At 39.8% G+C, this 22,421-nt stretch overlaps 3 protein-coding genes across 7 annotated transcripts in view; 2 read left to right on the plus strand and 1 right to left on the minus strand.

The window, feature by feature from the left end:
* Positions 1–676: 676 nt before the first annotated feature.
* On the plus strand, positions 677–3,113 carry LOC137274663 (uncharacterized). The gene is made up of 4 exons (XM_067807985.1): positions 677–1,017; positions 1,386–1,546; positions 1,986–2,206; positions 2,498–3,113. The coding sequence occupies exons 1-4, from the start codon at positions 930–932 to the stop codon at positions 2,643–2,645; spliced, it is 618 nt and encodes a 205-aa protein (XP_067664086.1). The 5' UTR covers positions 677–929; the 3' UTR covers positions 2,646–3,113.
* A 968-nt stretch (positions 3,114–4,081) lies between these two features.
* Positions 4,082–22,421, minus strand: part of LOC137274665 (GDP-Man:Man(3)GlcNAc(2)-PP-Dol alpha-1,2-mannosyltransferase-like) — a 30,676-nt gene continuing 12,336 nt past the window's right edge. The window contains exons 1-5 of one of the 3 annotated variants that reach the window (XM_067807994.1): positions 10,663–10,942; positions 9,906–10,004; positions 7,471–7,713; positions 5,905–6,833; positions 4,082–5,167 (exon numbers count right to left, since the gene is read on the minus strand). In XM_067807994.1, the coding sequence (XP_067664095.1) occupies positions 4,872–5,167; positions 5,905–6,833; positions 7,471–7,496 (1,251 nt within the window). In that variant the 5' untranslated portion in view covers positions 7,497–7,713; positions 9,906–10,004; positions 10,663–10,942 and the 3' untranslated portion in view covers positions 4,082–4,871. Of the gene's footprint in view, positions 5,168–5,904; positions 6,834–7,470; positions 7,714–9,905; positions 10,005–10,662; positions 10,951–22,421 lie in introns of those variants that run through there. The other 2 variants (XM_067807992.1, XM_067807993.1) reach the window with 2 other exon arrangements.
* The window catches only part of LOC137274664 (copper-transporting ATPase 1-like), a 53,964-nt gene continuing 43,851 nt past the window's right edge, over positions 12,309–22,421 (plus strand). Inside the window, exon 1 of one of the 3 annotated variants that reach the window (XM_067807990.1) lies at positions 12,309–12,413. Coding sequence is in view for 2 of the 3 variants with exons in the window: in XM_067807987.1 (XP_067664088.1) it covers positions 13,210–13,227 (18 nt within the window). In the remaining variant the exon portion in view is untranslated. Of the gene's footprint in view, positions 12,414–12,855; positions 12,876–13,194; positions 13,228–22,421 lie in introns of those variants that run through there. The other 2 variants (XM_067807988.1, XM_067807987.1) reach the window with 2 other exon arrangements.

Here is a 22,421-nt window from a genome sequence, read left to right on the forward strand (position 1 = left end):
CTCTTGTCGGACAGTGTTATGCTGAGTTTACCTTAGTCATCCGGAATCGTTTCGCTCAGATCTAAGGCGGTTTCGATCGACTCTACAACTGTGTGCAATCGAGTGGTTGGGAATTGAGTTAATGATCGACATTAAACATCAGATCATACATATAAAACATAATTGTGCTAATTCGAATGAAGAAATACACAGGGTTACAATATGTGGTTATGGGAATGTCTGATGCTTTTGTAAATAAATATGATATATATCTAGGCCTCAGTCCTGGGACCTTTATTATATGACAGTATGGTTCCTATGCCGTAGACGCCCCAGACGAAGATGGTTGCCCTGTGGTAGACAACGTATCCATGGAGACTATTTTTCTATTAGAAATACGTAGCGTTGCAATTTTTTAACTTTAAATGAGGAACTGTTACTTTACTTTGGTATCAGTGCTTGCGCCTACATTACGTTATTATTAATGATCGTAAATGAAGGGTCCCTTGGTGCATGTCAGAATGTTCATGCGCCATATGCTAATTGCCATGCGCAACAAATCATGATCCTTTTACATCAAGTCAACACTGGGTAATAATAAGGTCGAGAGGTGGCAGCGAAATACACCAAAACCAGTGCATAATGAAGTAATGTTCCTGTTCTAATCACAAACCAAATCTTACAACCGATGTTGGTCAAACGTTACTAGAATTCCGATCCTTACAGCTCACGTCAGCGGAGGCTCTCAAGAATTATCAAGCAAGCGTCAATGCAAATACTAAATTTCCGGAGTTGAGGTGGATAAGAAGGGGGCGAGAGCATCGCCCTGTTCTGGTCATTATATCTGAACTGGACAGGAAACACATTGAGAGACTCTTCCGCCAGCCCGGTATATCTACGTACAGTATCGTCCATTCATTCACTGACGGGTTGACTGGTGACTGACAAACATGAAACTTTGTATGGCTGTAGTTGTGCTTTGTTTTGGGCTGTCGGAGGCGTTTCTCTGGAACAGAAGAACTGCTACTGCAACAGGAGGTGGGTTGTTGCCACAAAATTACTTCAACTAAAGTAACTGATTTCTTTTGACTTGTCTTCACTTGTAAATGTTTTCTTCGCAAAGATTCTCTCGGCCTAAATAGATCACAGGTCTGAACATTTATCTGGCACAGCAGCGGAAATAGATGAACTGTTCTTCGTAATCTGTAAAAAGATTCTAGATGTTCAGCTGCCTTCCTGCCCCCCTGTACCCCAGGTGATGAACAGTCCACCCGTCCATCCGTTGTTCACAGGGATCTGTTGAATATCTATATATCTGGTATACACATATTACACAAATCCATGGGAGCTGGCTAAGACGGAGTCGATTAAGAGGATTATTATTGGTCCTATCATTTCCTTCACAGAGGCCGACCCCCAATGTTTTGCTCACGGCTCTGCGGGACGATGCGAGTTCTATTCCTGTTTTGAGCGCAGACTTCCATGTGGCAGCCGCGGATACATGTCCAAATATGGAGGTTACTACTGTGCTCGGTTCGCTGAGCTGTACGATACTTTTGACCAACAGGTATGTGCAAACATTGCCGTAAGTTTGAAACTGGTTTGAATTGTTTAATAAACTTTTACTTCATGTAAATGCCGTGCATTAATGTCGAAGACAGTATGTGTGAACAGAAATATACAATATTAACAAACGGTTCCATGATGCACGGGTGCACTATTACGTCGGTATCCACTGTGCGGAGTTGTCCCCTTGTCGTATGTGGGTTTGTTTTGTTTGAGATGAACTCACGTCAATCTAGGACAAGCCGATAGGCGATTTTGTAACTTATATAATGATTGCTATGAGTGATTCTTTTAATTGTGGACTGTGACTTCAGATCTTCGGTATGAGTATGTGTTGTTTTTGTTTGTTTGTTTGTTTGTTGTTTTTGTTTTGTTGTTGTTTTTGTTTGTTGTTTCGTTTCTGGTTATACCAATGCGGTTAACCCATCTTCTATACGCAGGCTAAGGAGTGGATCAACGCCACCTCGAGGTGTATGACAGAACGACTGCTGGCCTACTACAACCAGGACTCGGCTCGGTGTCATGACCTGGCACACTTCGCCTGGAACACTTGGAGCGCGTGCTACGAGGAAACTGGATTCTGCGATGTATTCTTGGCTAACAGACAGGCATTCTGGAATGTCTACCAGTTCCGTGACCTTTTCAGCTGGGGATCAGGAAAGCAAGTCACTTCACCTTAAATTTGTTGTCACTGATGGAATGATACTGATAATTTGCATTATCGTGTTTTCATACATAACACAATGAGTGAGTAGTCATGTATAGTCAGATCGGCGAGACTTACCATGCCCTCAGGACCGACGAGGTTGGTCGGTGCTCATAGCTCAATCACTGGGTTGTCTAGTCTAAAATCGTTAAATTCATACAGCTGGGGTATGCCAGTGTAAGAAGCAACCTTTATGTAATTGTCATTATTAGTTTATATAACCATGTATGTCCATTGTATTTGCAGGATCTGGCAAGAGGTGATCCAGATAACTGGCAGGTGTGCTTTTCTGCGAGGGTCAACCGAATTCACTGAGCGGGGTGGCTTCCAGGGCATGATCGACAACATTAGGAACCTTGGATCCAGAATCAGGAATACGGTCAGCAAGAAATAAAACCATTACCCGATTCCTACGTCACTGCGACGCTGATGACAGCAGACAGTAGCCTCCGCCCCAAACACCCAACAAAGATCTAGACTCAGTGCACAAGACGGGAAGTCTGTAAAGCAGAAGAGCTCCTCTTGGAAATGGTCCTTGAGTGTGTACGAAGATGGATCCTTCTTCTTGCATGGCTTCTTCTAAAACCAATATTTGTTTCGTGTTCGTCTGGACCCCCAGTAGTAATTGTTGGGTGTTGATAGCGGCACGTACAGTGGCATTTGCCCATCCAGTATTATATCAGGTCCTGATACCAGGTGCAAACATCTGTGTTACATAATAATTAACGTGCATTTTCCCAGTCTGGCAATCTGATGTTACATCACTACGCTGTCAAGAACATAACCACATTGAAATATATGAATCGTGTTCACCATTCCTTTTCCAAAAATTTACAAAACTTTGACAATAAACTGATTAATATCATGTTTTGCTTTGTTTTCTGGTGTTGTGTTCACTCCAGTGCTTGCAATATTCTAGTTACTGTGGTTGTCTATAAATAATTAAATCTGGATCCGACAATCCAGTGACTGAGATTATAGGCATTGACCAGTCAATCAGGATGTGCCACATGCAGTCAACCATATTACCGCACCAACAACCAATCCAATTATTCTGCTTTCATTGGCTCCTGGAGGCCTATTTTGGTACAATTCACTCCACACCTGAAGATGAGCTCATTGTGAAGACCATCAGGGTTTGAATATGTCTTTAGCAATACATGCATGTAAGAGACAACCGGCCACTGGCATCAAGTGGTCAGGGTCCAAGACCTTGCTGAAATGCCTGAAAAGTGCCATACAAACACATAAGAGTTTTCAGTAACTATAAAATTTTAAGTGGGTCAAAGACCCTGATTCCTTCTTCTCTTTGAAGGCCTGGACAGCCAAACACAAGGTCATGTCAAACCAGTGCAAACTGTGCTCCTGCCAAGATCTAGGTTTAGATGGAAACATCCCATTCAGACCCTGATATTGTGATTTCATCTGCAGTATTCAGCTTTCCACCAGTAGGTTTGACATTCCTGGACAGGGGATCTTGTTAGTTTAGTCTAATAGTGGTATTGATAGTTTCGTCAGCAGTTTAGCTTGTCTACATAAAGGAACAATGTGTGGACCAGGCTATGCAGTCATTGATAATATGAGCAAAATCTCACTAACCTCATTAACTTCTGAAACGTTTCCAAACAGAGCATGTTCCTGATGATCCATTCTACACACGGTTGTAACCAAGACAGATGACCTGCAGGCTAACTGGAATACATACCCAGTCTCATGTTTCCAAAACAGCATGTTAAAACTTTTCATGTAGTTGTGCCTTGTCTCACAAAACTGAATACAGCATTTGTTTATCATGACAACAAACCATACAAAAATACAAACAACACTGAATGCTGATGTATAGTGTTAAATAATTAGGTATACCTCCTTTATTCATGCACATGTTAACAAAGACCCAAAAAAAAAAAGGTTCTGATGCTCAGAATGTTAACACCATCAACAGACACAATAGGCAACACTCACACTGTCATCAGACACATGGAACAATGCTCACACTGTCATCAGACATAATGGATAATGTTCACACCGTCATCAGAGACCATAGGCAATATTCACACTGTCATCAGACATAACAGACAATATTCACACTGTCATCAGACATAAGACAATGTTCACACTGTCATGAGACACACTAGACAATGTTCACACTATTTTCAGACACAATAGGCAATGTTCAGAGAGTTCACAATGTTCACGTGGTCATCAGACATAAAAGACAATCTTCATACTGTCATCAAACACACTTGACCATGTTCACACTGTCATCAGACACTAGACATTCACACTTGTTCTCAGACACAATAGACAATGTTCAAACCATTCTCGGACACACTGGACTATGTTACCATCACCATCAGAAACCACAATGGTCATACCATCATCAGACAAAACAATGTTGATATTATGTTCAGTAAAACACATAATTTCCACATACCAGACACAACAATAATGTTGTCCCCCACCCCCTGTAAACTCTTCATACTTCTAGAGAATCATACCAGTACATGAACAGAGAAGCCAAGGCCATGCTGATGCAAAAAAATATTAAAAAAATATGATGCCTCATCCCCCATATAGTTTAACATTTGGACTGAAAATCCACAAACAATTTATTGTGACCCTATTTCCCACCATTGCCTTCAATGGATTTCAACACTGGATCCACAACAGCCAGGAAGGACTCCTCAAATTTTTCATCAGAGAAACGAGACACTGACTGTCTAGCTATGCTCCGTAGCCGGAACCTATCATCATCAGACATATTCAGTACTGTCTTCATGGCGCTGACATAGGACTCCTCATCATCAGCCAGGAAACCTGTAGGCTCCTCGTTGAATGGGACAACGATGTCAAGTTTAGGCCCACCTGAGTTATGAGCAACAATGACCGTTCCAGCTGCCATAAGCTCCACAACACCTGTGGCAAGTAGAGACAGAGTGGTTACTGATATCAGAAAAATTAGACAGTTCACAAACTATATGCTATATCTGGGACAACACTTTTGAGAAAAGTACAGTTTCTAGCAGTTGATCACTAGATGGACTACTTGATTGTCATGAGTTATCTGCCCCTTCTTTAACATGTTGATTTTATGATCACGTGAGTGCATACAGTACAACTCCATTTTGATGGAGAAAGTTATAGTCTTTCTGTTACAAATAAACGTTTATCATAACGATAATAATGTCAAAAGTATATTTAAATGGACTGAATATGATTCTCCCTATCAAAGGTGAGAAGCACAAATTGCTTCATACTCAAGGCTTATCACTGCAGGATATGACATGAAGCAAGAAAGGCATGACCAACTGCCATCAAGAATGTACACAGGGTATTGAGTTTGATCACTTATCACAAGAAATATCATATAAACTTGCCAACATCTGAGATCTAATTAAAGTTATGACACTATCATACTCTTACACCTCTGTATCGAATACAGTAATCAGGACTGATGGTATGAATCACTCAAATATAACATTCTAAGAGAGTTTTGACTTTGATTTCGTTTAGCAATATTCCAGCAATATCACAACAGGAGACACCAGATATTGGGTTTCAAACATAGTACGCATATGCACGCTTGCACCCATGTTCACATGCAAATGTTCAAATGCAAATATAACAAGTCAATCAAACTAACAGCAGCTTACCTATGCCGAAATGTTCATCACACATGCTATGAAGACCAAGAACCGCTGATGACATACAGCTCTTCAGCTCATCAAAGCTGACATTGAGTTTGAAGTCCACTGAGTTTTCCACCTCCAGTTCTCTACACAGTTCCCTCAATGCCTCCACTCGCTCGGAGTCCCCCTCATTCCGACACCCACCCACAAGCACCAGCCTGTACAACCACTTATCTCCACCCACAGAGTTCAGAAACTTAGCAAATGATTTCACCTGCAAGGAATGATTTTTCTCAGGCCTGAACTGAGCTACTGACACCATAGTCCTTTCTTTAGACACAGGAGACTTTTCCAATGGTATTTTGATAAACTCTGAGACATCACATGAAGGATAGACTATATGTGTTATATTTCCAGCTGACCACAAAGCCTGAATGTGGTTGAACGTCCATGTCGAGTTGACCATCACAACATCGTTTCTCTTCCCTGCAACACCATACATATATGCAAATATTCTATAATACATCAGCTTGAAGTTGCTGAGGAACGAACTTCTGGCAATAAAATTTGCATTGTTGAATGACTGAGTTCTGTCTGTCACCTTCTGTAACATATCAGTGGAGATTGTTGGATAATGAACATAACATGCCACCTTGGAGCCACCAAAGTATTTAAACAATGGCACAGTAAAGGCATAGCCCATACTGTCAATGTACAAGTCAGGTACAAAGTTCATTAACGCCTCCCATCCTAAATATAGAGAGCCTAGACTTTGTCCAAGCAATGTGAAATATGGGTATTTACAGGCTTCAACCCACTGTCGTCTTCTAAGGTACACAAACTCAATGGGCTTGGGTAAAACAATGTTAAATCGTTGTCTGGCTCGACCGAGAATTTCTTCTGGTTTGGCTTCAATATCACCGGTGTACACGATACAGCTAACATGTGAGTGTCTGGAAACAAGAAACAGATGACTGATTAGTCAATGCTATAACCCTTCAACTAAGCCGACACACCAAACTGGAACAACCACTTATTTGAACAGGTGCAGCTGCCTGTGGCAGCCAGTAAATATATAAAGGCAAAGCAAATGACTAATAGCAGACAGCATGATCCATAAAACTTTTAACCATCGTCAAACATGAAGGTGGACTGTTTTGTACACATTTTTTGTTGGGTATTCGGGTCAGTAATAGAAATCTGATCAATCTCCACTTTACATTAATAAACATGCCTATAATTTGACAATGTAGCAGTCAGTAGTGTAGTAGCAAAAACAAGGGAGTGAGTTACTTTTATGCCACTTGTAGCAATATTACTGCAATGTCACAGCAGAGGACACCAGAACTGGGCTTAACACATTGGACCCATGTGGGGAATTGAGCCCAGGTCATAACCACGACGAGCAAACATTTGAACCACTATGCTACCCCATTGCTCCCCAGGGAAAAATGAATACATCTAACTGTATAAACACAACAAGTAACACCACTACACATACAGTGTCATACACACACACGTATCTGATCTGTGTGGGTTGACGTAAGCCATATACATGTACATGACACCCACAAAAGGGAGATAACTTACTTCTTCTGCAATGCCTTGATGGCCATCCAGAGCACTCGTTCCCCACCACCCCCAGCATTGCAGTAGGGATGGAAGAACCCCACCGTCAGCAGTTGTCTCCCCTTGCCATCTTGCCTCAAGTGCGGTAACAAGGACTTAGCCCTCCATCTCACCCAGAGTCTCAGCAGGAACAGGACCACAGTGAATGAGATAACAAAGAACACCCCCGAGACAACCAGGAGAGTGGCCCACTGGGATACCAGGCTGAAAATACAAAAAACTGAAAGTTTGCACATTGCCGGATCATTAGGACAGCTCATTGTTACAGATACCTGAAAAACACAGATAACAGGTGATTGTTACACATGAAAAACACAACATACCTAACGACTATCCGAATAAATTGATCCTATGTCCTCCAGCCAATTTATGTAGATGTCTTTCTAACAACTACACCAATACATATATTTGGATAGGTGCAATACAAAATCTTTAGGAAAGTTGCCTTTTTTGATGCACCACCACCAGTTCTCAGTTAGGTTGGTGCACGCACCACTGGTGGGATCTTGAAATGATTTTTAACAAGAGTCATCAGAAGATGACATATCTCCCCGGCCCCCACATGTTTGAAAGGACAAACAATCTGAGAGTTACTCATTGTTTTTTAGACTAAGTTTGAATTGTTTCCATGGAATTCATGAAAAATATAAATGCCATATATCTGTAACCAGAAAAGTTGCAATTTCATATATCTGGAAAGATCTGTTGAAAGATATGAAATGGTTTTCGCGTTGTGCTCTGTGAACAAAGCCCACCCCTCCATTTTGAGACTAAGTCCAAAATGTTTCATGGCAACCAAGAAAATAATACAACACGAAAACCTTTAAAAACCAAAAGGCACCACTTTGGGGTCTGCCACACATATCTGCCACGTTTTATGGACAGATATTAAGACGTTTTTGCGTTCTGCTCCGGAAACGAAACACACATCTCACTTTTCAAACTAGGTCCCAAACGTTTCCATGGAAACCAAGAAAATAATAAATCACAAAAACCTGTAAATACCAAAAGGCACCACTACAGCTTCTGACTGATATATCTACCACGTTTTGCAGAAAAATATTGAACGGTTTTTGAGTTCTGCTCCGGAAGCGAAGCCCATCCCTCCATTTTGAGACTATGTCCGAAACATTTCCATGGAAACCGAGAAAATAATAAATCACAAAAACCTGTACATAGCAAAAGGCACCACTACAGCTTCTGACTGATATATCTACCAAGTTTTGCTGAAATATATTGAACAGTTTTTGAGTTCTGCTCCAGAAACAAAGCCCATCCCATTATAAGACTAACACCAAAATGTTCCATGGAAAAACGAAAAAAATATAAATGCCAAAAATCTGTAAATAGCAAAAGGCACAACCATAGGCTGAGATTACTATGTATTAAGTTTGGTCTAAAAATATTGAACGGTTTCCGAGTTAGGCTTACATACGGATGGATGGACGGACAGACGAGGTGTTGACTATATCCCCCCTCATTGCATGCCGAGGGGATAAAAATATGAACTCCTATTCCTTATCTTACTCATACATATATCAGGATGATATATTATAGTGCAGATATTTACCTTGCAAGCTTTCTGAATGGTTTTCTGCACTATGGGTATAACTCAGGTAAGACAGTTTGATGTAAGACTTTCATCAGTTTGTAATACCCTGGCTACTTCGCACAAATTCCATTCAAATGACATCAAGGAAAGTCTGTGGGCCACACGTCTCTACAGGAACAAGACAGAATTGTCGAATCTCCCTACTAATGCAACTCAAAACCCACTGACCCTCTACTATCCTGCCTCTATGATACTTGCGATTCACAAACTTTCATCAATTTCTATAGTCAAGCCAACCCCACCCAGTATGTCCAAGCCATTCTTTTCACACCATCCCACAGCACACCTCTCTTTAACACATAAGATCATAACCATCACAGTAAATGCTTGTTTCTCTGATTGTGTCTGCATACAACATTATATACGCAAAGCAGTAAGTAAGCAAAACAGTTGATCTGTAAGACAAATTGGATCCAGAAAACCACCTACCCCTACATGCAAGAACTTGATTGTTGTTACCTTTTTTACATAATTTCTGATGACACTGGTAACGGTAGTGAGGCATCTTACCCTAGTAATTAATTGCATATGTACAGGTTAGTATTTGCTTTCAGTTGGTCAACTTGTTGGCAAAACCCTGTGCCACTGACAAAAAGAAATTGTGCTGTTAGTGCTTCATAAGTGAGAGATTAGAAAAAAACATATTCATTGAAGGGGGTTGTTTAGGAGTGGAACATGAGGAGCAGGGGGAAGAACTGTCAACAAGACGGCCTTGGTTCAGTTCCCAGGTTAGACACTCTTCCTTTGACACACAGTTAGACCCTTAATTAAGGTTCTTACTTACACAGTTCACTGTAATGCTTGCAACACTAACATTAGATTATGAAAGTAGTAGGTCAAATCCACAGGAAGCTGCAGGTGACGTGACAAGAACAGTTAAGCCCTAGGAAGGAGAACAGAGACAATGTAGGAGGACATCAGCATTTTGGGGTTTTTTTATCAACCCTCTCCCCATGCCAGATAATACTACCCCCATTAAAAGCTTCACCCAAAAACAATTTATAACAGCGCATCAGGGAAAACATCTGCGGAACAGGCTTTTTGAAACACACAACCTCTACATGCTGAACATCCACTTTGAAAAACATAAAATATGTACATTCGAATACTGTACTGTAATTGAGTCAGTGTCACAGCAAATGGTCTCACAACCCTCTGGGATTGGTATGTGAATACAGGAGAGCTTATCAATAATACGAGCGAAAACTATGAACATTGGTGAAATGTCCGACACACACTTCCCTCTTGAGGGACATCGAGCTTTAAAAGATTGTTAAGCATAATGAGGTACAAGTACGTGGTTTCCTTCGTTTGATAGAACAGGAAAGATCATGAGATGCCCTGCACAATGCTTTGAGCAAGAACATGAATGTGTAGACACGAGTTGACTGATCAGAAACTGGACAGTCAGCAGCTGGAGTGGAGATCGTGCCGTCTGTCCATAAACCTACCATAAACTTTCACGTGACAAAATGTTCGAAAATGCATCTATACAGCAAAACATGGACACATGTCGCTAATATCAACAGAAAATTCTGTACCTGACATATTTCTGCATGAAAAGAGACAGCATTGTTGTGATTTCGTCATTTCATGTTTGCCACGACCTCCTTCCGGTTCCTCTGGACGAGGGGAGGCCTTCAATTTTGATCTTTCTTAACATAATTTATCATGAACTCAAAATAATATTTTGAAATATACATATAGACACCAAAGCCGATATTGTTTAAATATATTTTTTCCTACAAAATGGGAGAAATGCATGCTTTATCTATCTACTTTTCCATTCGGTTCTCAGCAGGAAGTGTTTTCAAAGCTAAACGAAAGTTAGGACTGCGTTACGAAACCGGATTTTATTGGATCTTTAGAGCAACATTACATCCAGTGTCACACGTTTCACATTACTAATTTAAACCTGTCAACGATGAACACTAGAAAAAACTAAATCTCACAAATTTGTACACGAAACTAGTTCTTTTATGAGCATTCTAGAAGATGAGGAGACGAAGAATATGGACATATTTTATGGACATTCAAATTCACTCTGTATGTTCGACATAGATTCTAATGTCCAAACTTGCACGACAGGGACATCAGATTCTATTCCGAAACGTCGCCCATACAGAATAGAGAAGTTTCATAGAAAGATTGTCACCATTACGAAAAAAGAGTACTTTATCATTAAAGGGTGCTTCAGAACACAAATACACACATGTACACAGGGTCCTTGGTCTGATTTCCATTTATGTGGGACCCGCGGTGGCGGAGATCAAGCTAGCTCAAGGGTTACTGGTTGAGATTGTGCACATGGTAATCAGGCGTCAGATAGAACTGGTATTCTGGTATGATCCCAAATAATATATGAGTAACACAAATAAACACAGACCAAGTCGTGTAGTATGCACGAGACGGTTGGTTGGTTGACTATTGGCACTTGTTTGACCTTGTCTTTCACCACGGAAACATGACTGCATGTTTACATATTTCACTTTCAGGCACTAGACCTCCGAAACAAGGTGCAGAGGAGCTAAGATACACGACGTATCTCAGCTAGGAGCAGAGGCTGTCAAATAAGTGCCACAGTTTACGATTTTGAAAGTGTCGCCAGTGTCCTGAGCTCCCCTGCGGTGAGAGCCACATATGGTGTTGATGTCAGCCATAAGTCGACCTGGTCCATACTCTAGTTTTAACACGTATATCTGGGATTATTTTAGAGATAGAGAAAGGTTTTCAGCTATTATTCAACCATTTCCCCAATATGACATTGGTTCGCATATGTATCGACGACAAAAAGAAGAATTCGTAGCTGTAGGTAATTAAAATATCAATTCCCACAATTCGTCATGGATCAGATTTTGTAAAGTGATATTATGTGTCTTTCAATGACGCCATATAATAGCTGTAATATTGCTGAGTACGGCGCGTGAAACTACTCGATCAACCAAACCGAACGCAATTTATATGCTTGCAAAGAATTCGACGGGCTTTGCACTTGACCAATGCAAACTCATGGAAAAGTACACCCACTGTGAACACAAAGCAAACATTATTAAAACATTCACAACATTATTGCCTGTAAAAGCTATCCAAAGATTATTTCTAATACTTCAAATCACAAATCGATCGCCATTTCGAATCCAGAAAGTACCCAATCCAACTTTTCCAAAATCCATCAGTTGTAAACATCGGATTCGGTCTGATTCCGGATTGAAAACATGACAATATTTAGGTTCGTGGCGAACCAACATCTGTATACTTAAAGAACTGGATCTACAAGCTAAACATATCAACTGTAAGTGTTATAGATTCTTTAGTGTTGAAGTAAATACTTTGAGTACTGATGGTGAAGAAATAGTTGTGACTAACAGTCTTTTTTCAGTCAGACGCAGATTCACTAACTTACCACAACGAATTGACGAATGTTTGTCATGCATTGCGTACCATGACTTTGCATTTTTTTTATGCTGTCTTGGTTTTTTTCTACATTAAATAATAATACATGCGATTTTCATCGGTAATGCCTTCTAATATTTTTAATGCTGCACAAAATGTACTATCACTGGCTAGTATGATAATTAAATGTTAGAAGGTTTCACTCTTATCTTTAATTAATTATTAACACTTCACTGGCCACCTTAACTAGTGGAGGAAGATGTAAATTGTTGCATTACCAGACATGCGTACATATGATGAGGAAATTTTGTTGTGGCTAAAATGTTGTTGTATATTTCAAGCCGTCACAATGAAGTATTTGGTGAGTGAATACACTATTACGTGGAGTGTCTTCTGTCTGTAATTGGTTCTGTATTGATTCTTTTCATTAAGTGTCTTGCCTTTTCTGATTTTGTGTTTCTTGTGTGGTGGTTTATTTTCTTACTGTGCTTTCATACAGACAGTCTTGTGTGTCGAGGAGGAGCAGGTGAATAACAAATCCAATGGCTCTTAACTTAAAGGGGCACTGATGCGGAGCAATTTTCGTGGACTGGTGTAAACTTTTGTTATTGTTTTTCTCCCGTGAGTACCCGGATGATATCCCAGAATTCGTGACTGGTTTGTGACCTCTGCTGCGCAGTCCGTAAGCGCAATTGATGGACAGATCAACTGAGGTGAAGTCATTTTTACTTCATTCCAAATGTATTATGAAAACAAATGAAACACTTTGAAGGTTAATCATCTGCCCAAGGCAGAAATGGTAAAAAACTATTAGGACGGAAAACGTTTCTATATTTTGTCTCATAACCCTAGTTAGTTTATTGTCATACTTGTATGAATCTGAAAATTAATAAAAGAACACACGATCTGCTTATACTCACAGTAAATTTCTAACATAACAGCAACATTTATACATTGTATAGAATGCCAATGTGGATCCTATTTCACACACATACGCGATCTAGTGTGTTTTTTTCTGTCTTACAGATTCTGCTGAATGCTACAACAAATAAATTAAAACAAAATGCAAAAAATGAATGTAAAACAGACTAATTTTATAGCAACGATGTCAGGCTACTACCTTGTTCAGGAATGTATCCATCAATATCCACGTAAAAGAAATCATATTCCATTCATCTGCAGCTGGTAAGTAATCCTGCTCTGTGTCGCGTGTCTTACAACTGTCTCATTTGCGAAAAAGTAACACATCGTTTCACGTCTTTCGTTGGTGAAAACCAGATAAACCTCTGACTGGTCTCCCAAAATAGCACACCTGGCGACTAATTGTATGATGTCCATTATTCTAAGTAATTTAGTTAACCAATAATGAGCAATCAATCAACGAAAGGGTGGTTAATTCTTTGAAGGGAGGATGTTGTTTTTGCACTTACACTTTACGACAGGGTGTAGTCATCTACACACACTGCCTTTTGACAAATCAGCTAGAAGATAAAAGTAATTAATCAATCAGTGAGTTATCGGTTAATCCTTTGATCGATGTTTGTTTTTGTAACTCAGTTGATAAACCCTCTTGCATCACTTACATGCACATATCACATAACATACAATACATTTGCCATTACAGACCTTAATTTATAATGTTGAGTATTTACTCCAGACAGGAGAGATGCCAAATGGGAACCTTTGTTGAGTAACCGAAGTTGTGTTACTACTAATTATACCTGTTATAAATTCATTAATTGACCATCCAGAGAATGATGACAAATAACACGTGTAGGTTTACACCATCAAACGCGAGTTACAGCAAGGAAGATGTAATCTCTGTGTCGCATGCAGCCTGAAAACACTATTGGGCCGAAACTGTTTTGAGGATACCAACGGAATTTCGTTACATAAGGAATACACACGGGCATTTGCTGTGTACTTGGGTAAATAGGTGAACTAAGGGTTTTTTAGGTAAGAAAATCTGCAGATTTCTCTACCAAAGGCAAAGTCGTCGTTTTTTGTTTACGAATTCAAATAAATCAACTGTGTGTTTTTATTATCATAAATACTAAACCATTGTAGCTACCATAGCTACCAAAAAGTTTCGTAAGATATTTGCTATCACAGCTGAACCAACACTCAGAATTACCTAAACATAAAGCTTTGCAATCTTCCGTACTGAAACAAATGGCTACGTGCCTGTAGACATCATATTTTCATGTAACATGATTAAATATCAGGTTAAAAACACTGAAATAGGATCAAATTGGATCAGTAACTATACCATCCAAGCATCCGAAAAGAACTACACTGCTGGGATATTTGGTTACGATCAGACAAGGGATACCATGGATATTTTTAAACAAATGGCATATGATGGGCATCCGGCCTCCCGACGGTTTAGGTGAAGAAATTCTGCTAATATGGACAGGAGCCCAGTTCCTTTGTCCGTCATGGTCGAAGGAGCGGGCGCTGACCAATTTGCGGTTTGATTTCGTAATTAGACCGTTGGCGAGAAACATTATTCACTCCGCATCAGTGCCCCTTTAAGGATGGGATTTTATTCATTTTGGTCGTTGTTAAGAACAGTTTTCTTTACCATCAGGATAAGTGTAAACATATTTTATTTAAAAAACGTTTGAACAGGGATTAGTAAACAAGCCATAATGACTTATTTAAAGGTCACATGCAACGAAAACCCAACTTTGCCGATTCTGATACCTTTCAGTATGCAATTACCAACTATGTCATATTTGGGATTTCACTTTCTCAGTAAAGTACAAATTCTAGTACTTTATTTGGTTGAATCCCATCTGGGATTCGAACCTGCACCCTCAGAGTCAGGCACCTAATCGCCAGCACACAAAGTCAGTCGCCGAGGCCGCCGAGGCCGCCTAGCCGCCACGGCCAAAAGCTATGATTACATGATGCCATTTAGAAAGTGGTCAAATGCAACATATGTCATATTTGGGATTTCACTTTCTCCGTAAAGTACACCTTCTAGTACTTTTTTGGTTGCATCCCATCCGGGATTCGAACCCGCACCCTCAGAGTCGTGTAATCGTAGCTTTTGGCCGTGGGCTGTCTAAGTAAACCAATTTTCAGTACTTTTCGTTACACTCCACTACTGAGTCAAACAAAACCTTATGGGAGGTCACGTCAGGTATCCTTTGAGATTGACCAATCAGAACACAGCTTACCAAATCGTGAAAGTGGACATTTGCAGATACCTTTTGAACTTTTTATCTCAAAAGGTTTGTACCCGAACGATTCCGAATGCTATTTAGCGTACGCTCGCTTCCGGGTGATGCACACTGCGTACGTACAACCATGACAACGGTGAGTAAACAGTCGCTGAAAATAGTGTTTTTGGCACTATTCAAGGATGTCATCTTGCGGAAATATTAGCTAATGGTAACCATGTCAACAGAAACCCCAAAGCGTATATACTGCAGGTCAAATAACTGTTATATGCAGATTTTTGTATGTGGAGAGATCTGTGTCAGTGACCTGAATATTTTGAAAGTCCCTCCAATCCCTAAATAGTAGCCGTTGTCTGATTGGTTAAATCTATTTAACTGTCTCGCGTTTGATTGGACAGCCATTGATTGCTCAAAGGTTACCTGACGCTTTCTTCTACTAGGTTTTGTAAGACTCAGTGGTGGCGTGTAACGAAATACACTGAGACTACGTTTACTTTGACTGGGACATGGGAGCCGTGCCAATTCACACTGTCAGAGGGGTACAAAAAGTACGCAGTCTAGACTCCCACTAGTCCGACTTTCATTTTGTGAATTTGTACTTTACTGAGAAAGTGAAATCCCAAATATGACATATGTTGCATTTGACCACTGTCTAAATGGCATCGTGTAATCATGCAATTACCAAAACAAATCATCAAAAATGCCAATTCAGCCTATATAGTTGAAAAAGAAAACGCAATGAAAAAAAGCCAGCTATATCGAACTTCAAATGATTCACTAAATTTCCCCCAGTGCTGGGGGAAAAAGTGGTTTCAACAGCTGTGCTTCACTGCACCCACAACACATGCGCAGTGAATAGGTTTGCAGAGCTTGAAACAGTATGCATGCTCGGAGTATGAGGTTGTAAGCAGTAGTCTACTCTTGGTTGTGGTTGTGTACATAAACAAATAAGTAATCTACTCTTTACATAAAAAAACTTGTTGATTGTGTTAAGCAGTCACTGTGGACACCGACCTGACAATTTTGACCCTTATTTTCATATATGAGTGCTGCTCACTGGCACTGGCCATTATGACCGAATGGGGCCTACGTTGTCTGCGATCAAGTGTAGTTTCTACACTGAAGACTTGAGAGTCGTTTGAGCAAGGGGCATGCAGCTATGCAGAATCAGTTTCACCATCATGCACTGCACATGCACTAGCCTGCATCCGCTCTCTCTTCCACAAACCATATGGGTTTGCTCATTGACAGGCAGTGCCTACTTCACAAAGACATGTTTTCTGCACCAGTCAAACTTATCCTTGTTTGACTGTAAAAATAATATGATTTGTGTTTAAAATAGTTTTTGTATCATTGTCAGCGATATCTTCTGATTGGAAATGTAGAGGATACAAAAGTACTCACAATATTTGAGAACGGGTTCAACGTAAAATGTACAGTTCCATGTGTGTATGTCTGACTTTGTTAAGATTATGATTTTGAAGCCAGAGTTTACCTTGAAATATATTAAAATACATGTCCACACATACACATATTCACTTGTGCATTTTGTGTTCAGAATTACTGAAAGGAAGATCTGTCCTACTTTCATGGTCTGCTTGAGTAATATAAGAATAATTAACTATGTACATGTGTTATAGCCTCATCACTTGCTATGAAATTTATTCTTGGGTGTTCCTGTGAATGCACATGATGGATTGATGAATATAACTTATGCATTCTGTATGGGATGTGCCTGTTGATATTGATAATCCATGCTGTATGATGCATATGGCCACATTAGTGTGGTTTTCATGTTTCAAAGGATCTGTTATAATCATGCCCTTGAAAATCCAATGGAGTAAGGATAGGAAAACAGTATTACACAAAGATTGTTGATGGATTCAAGTGGAAGAAAGAATTAACTCTGGAAACCAATGCTATAAGGCATTTTTATGATGAATTAGTGTAGGACACACACTGTTCAGTGAAGGAACAGATGTAACAGACACTTTATGCACCAAGTGTCCTTTATGTCAGTGTTTGCCCATGGCATAAATGTTAGGAGTCATCATGACTCCCTGGTGTCATGAGAGGGAGTCAGGGACATATTTTTGGGAGTCAACTTCAGTTTGGAACTTTCATCAAGACATAAAAAATCCCAAGGTAAGGCAGGTCAGGTATTAATCAGCATTAGTCAGTTAACTTAAAACATTAAACGAAGTAGTGATAAGTCTGAACTAAATCCCTAGTAGTGTTGCGTCAACAGTTACGCATGCTTCTAAATTCTCTGCATATTTGAGATATTTTGTGTGTGAAATATGCAGGTTTTCTGCATCAGGGCAAGCACTGTTTCCATTTTATTAGCTGTATGCTCCTAACAATAATCAGGATTTGTTACTCAAAACATATGCAAACCTGGAAAATAAAATCTGGTCTAATGACACTTTTGGTTAGCACTTGATCCCTTTCCATGACTGATTTGAATTCTAGTCAGGTCCACTGTTAAGTAAGGATGATGGTCATAGCATACCATGAATGCTTCACCATGCACCTTGTTTATTTGGGCTTGAAGTACCTGACTGTAAAGCTAGTTGCTGAATATGTGAATGGGCAGTGACATGTTGTTTTATATCAACATTGTAAGTGAGTATTTGAGAGGTTGCGAACATGTTGAAAGAATATGTGCATTTTGACTTAAGTGTTTAAACCGAAACAAAAACATTTAGCAGGCCTTTGTCATAAACATGGAGTAGACTTAGAAGAAGTGGAGGGTCTCTAGATTCAAGTCTTCTTATGGCTGAAACTAGTGAAAGAAAGCTGATTACTAGAGGATAAATTTTAACTCGCTTACTCGATACAGACACTTAGAGCAATCTGAATCAGAGTCCATGAGTGTGTAAATGAGTGAGTGAGTTGGGTTTGTGTGTGGATTAAAGAGTTCCTGTGGTATCATGCCACCGGACACCACAAAAGCATTCTACAGAAATATGCCAATTCAGTCTGGGACATGAACCTGTGCCTGAATCCACGAATAGTTTTGGTATTTTTTGGAACCAGTGTGTGAATAAATAGCCACTGGCCTGTTAGAGCATATCAAGTAAATCTCCACACTTATTAGCTTGACTAGTTAGTGAATTTTCATGGGGTCATTTTGCAAATACATCACACTGTTTGGAATTTGTTCTGCTTGTTTCATCCTGTGCATGCTGTAGTCTTTTGTGGTTTAGTCTGCTTATCTGTTTGAGTTTTTGCATGCTATTGAATCAGTGGACTGGATCATGACCAGGTGAAATGTATTTCAATATACATGCAAGTGTGATTGATTCATATACATAAACATTATAATATATGAAGCAGTTAATAAATCCAGCTCAGCCTGTGTGACTCAACGTGTGTTTTGTCACGCAGACAGACAGAGGATATGCTGAATAACATGCACTTACGCATGGTTGCCCATGATCAATGCTAGTGAAGTATTTGTAGAATCTCACCTTGATTATCAGATAGCAGATATTATCATACAGGTTGGGTACAATTATTCAAGAACCCTTGTTGATGCCTGCTTGAAACCAACGTCCATGTTGGATGTGTAGTATTCCAGTATAGAGTTTTGTATACCAAAGACCCAGATTAATAAACAAAAGTGCAAAGAGAAGAAGAATTCTTTGTATTCTGGGGTTTATCTACACCTGATCAGACAGAAAAAGTAGAGAAAGTTGTTTTCCTGGTTGATATATTGTGTCATGTTAAGTTACTAGAATCAGAGACCATATTTGTTGTCATGTATTTACATTGAAACAATGGTTACTCAGTTCTCAATTAATGCTCCCTTATCGGGCACGTGCAGAGCCAGTTGATCTGGCTAGCAGACCGTGCAGGACCACGTCAGGTGAGCTTGGAAACTGTGCTGCAGTACTGAAACTAAGAATGAATCCCCAACATGGAGCTGATGAGTTCACATACCAGTATATATATAATGCCTCTTGTAGAATGGACCACACATGGACTGTGGTTCTAAATTTCATTCAACATATGCAACATATCACAACATATTTTTGTGTGAATTGCTTGCAAAATATGCATGATTTCATGGTCAGCATGTCCAGTTACTGTAAGCGAGATATAAATCACTTCTTCATTCCAGACATATATCAATTTCAAAATGGAATTATTTTTAACCAGCAATTCTATTTCAGATTATAGTTTGTACAATACAAATAAGAGCCAAACTTGTTTTTTTCTTGTAGTATTTTTTTTAACATGTATAGTGGAACAGAGAAACAATGCTGCAATTCACGTCAGTTCATTGATTGTCTCAAGGTCAATTAATAGTCCCTGAGTTAAGCATAACTAAGCACAGGCAATATGCTGGTATTTGTGTGTCATATAGTAAGTGTGTGTTGTTTACCAGTATGCACCATGTGGATCATTTGCTGCCCATCGTCTAGTTTGCTTTAAACATGTTTTGTTCAGAATTGAAATGTAATGAGACCAAGTTAGATGAATGAGATTCAGACGCCCTGGTGTATGTATGTATGTATGTATGTTTCTAACAACCTGGTATATATTTTAGAACCAGATATGTGATAAATGATGTGTGTTATGTTTTTTACTGAACCCCACTGATATATAGTCATACACATGTTACAGTGGAATCTGTCAAATTCGGACTCTACTGGGACCGACTTAATTGTCCGAATTACATAGGGTCTGAATTGTCCAATTTGACAGGAGTTAGCTCCCTTGTTGACGAAGTTGAATTTTCAGACACAACGGTGAAAACACATAATAAACAACACTAGTGTAAAATGAATAATTATTTATTAATTTATTATTAATTTATTAATTTCACTTTGTGATCATGTTGTGATTCATGGTCAATTTTTTCACTTATGGAAATGCTGCCTCAAGTTGGCCTGTTTGTGCTCGGAAAATTGCCGACGTAGTGCAACATCCTGTGTCATTGCCTCATATGCACGTCTTCACTTTGGAGGTGGTTCAGCCATTTTGTTACAGATGAAAAATAATCGAGACTGTTTTCTATTTATAATAAAATGACAGTGACACTGAGTGACACTGAGCCGAGTCCTCTTGGTTGAGTTGTTTGTTTACTGATTAACCCGATAATCCGCTTGAAGTCGGGGACCTCTAATTAGGCCACTGACTCTACCTCAGGTGTGTTTTCATAGTCAATTGCCTTGTTGGGCCGAGATTTTAGTCCGAATTCCAAATTATACTGAGTCCGATTTATTCAGCGTTTGTGTAATGGTAACTTAACTAAGTTCTGCCGGGACCACCACTAAGGTCCGAATTTTAAAGAAAACCGATTTACCCAAGGTCCAAATTTGACAGATTCCACTGTACAGTCAAACCCCTCTAGTCAGTATGTACTTCAAAGTGAGGAAGATCATTGATCTGGGTAATAGGATCTTTGAACCATATCAGTGGCCATTTGTTTCTTCTCAGGCTTCTCCGGCATCAAATTCTGTGCCGGCATCAAGTTCTGTGCCACTTGCAGGATTTCTTGACAGTGCTGAGTGAGTGAGTTTAGTTTTACGCTGCACTCAGCAATATTACAGCTATGCGGCGGCGGTCTGTAAATAATCGAGTCTGGACCAGACAATCCAGTGATCAACAACATGAGCATTGATCTGCGTAATTGGGAACCGATGACATATGCCAACCAAGTCAGCAAGCCTCACCACCTGATCCCGTTAGTCGCCTCTTACGACAAGCATAATCACCTTTTGTGGACAGTGCTGAGGGTTTCATTGCATATCCATTAACTAAAGTGACCTTTGTGCCGTTACTTGACTCACTGTGTTTCACTGTCATGTGATAGCCATGGGCAAGTATTGTCAGCAGTCGTAATTGGGTCAGAGTACAACACTGAGACAAAGACCAATAATTGTTCAGAAGAACACAATGCCAGTGTTGGAATAGTGATTGAAAGAAGTTATCATCAGGACCAACAGAGAATAGAATGCAGTCCCAGTAAATTAACACTGCACTCTCTCACTGAATGTTACACTCAGTATCATAGAAGCACATTGGGTCAGAGTAGCACATTTAGTAAGAGTAAGATACTGGGTCAGTAGACAGGGTAACACTGGGTCAGTGACAAAGTCAGTAACTCACTGGGTTAGAGTAACACACTGAGGCAGAGTAACACATTGAGTTATAGTAACACACTGGTACAGTAACACAGGGTCAGTGACATGGTCAGTAACACACTGGGTTAAAGTAATACACACTGAGTTATAGTAACACACAGGAACAAAGTAACACACTGGGACAGAGAAACACACTTGGGCAGAGTATCACATTTAGTAGCAGTAAGTCACTGGGGCAGAGTATCACATTTAGTAGCAGTAAGTCACTGGGGCAGAGTAACACATCAGGTTAGAATAACACATTGTCTCAAGAAAATTACTTTGGGTCAGAGTGATATACTAGGACAGTGTAACACACTGGGTCAGAGTAACTTACTGAGTCAGTAACACACTAGGACAGAGTAACACACTGGGGCAAAGTAACACACTGGGACAGCGTAACACCTGATTAGAGTAACTCACCGGAGCAGTATGGGGCAAAGTAACACACTGGGACAGTAACACACTTGAGCAGACTAACACACTGGGACAGCGTAACACATTGGGTCAGAGTAACACACTGGGACAGAGTAACGCACTAGGGCAGAGTAACTGATTGGACTAGAGGAACAAACTGGGTCAGAG

Source organism: Haliotis asinina, chromosome 2 (assembly GCF_037392515.1).
Source record: "Haliotis asinina isolate JCU_RB_2024 chromosome 2, JCU_Hal_asi_v2, whole genome shotgun sequence".
Lineage (NCBI taxonomy): Eukaryota > Metazoa > Mollusca > Gastropoda > Lepetellida > Haliotidae > Haliotis > Haliotis asinina.

Coding starts and splice junctions, on each gene's coding strand:
- LOC137274663 (XM_067807985.1), top strand. CDS start 930: ATGAAACTTTGTATGGCTGTAGTTGTGCTTTGTTTTGGGCTGTCGGAG. Junction 1,018..1,385: donor AACTGCTACTGCAACAGGAG/GTGGGTTGTTGC, acceptor TTTCCTTCACAG/AGGCCGACCCCCAATGTTTT. Junction 2,207..2,497: donor TTCAGCTGGGGATCAGGAAA/GCAAGTCACTTC, acceptor TTGTATTTGCAG/GATCTGGCAAGAGGTGATCC.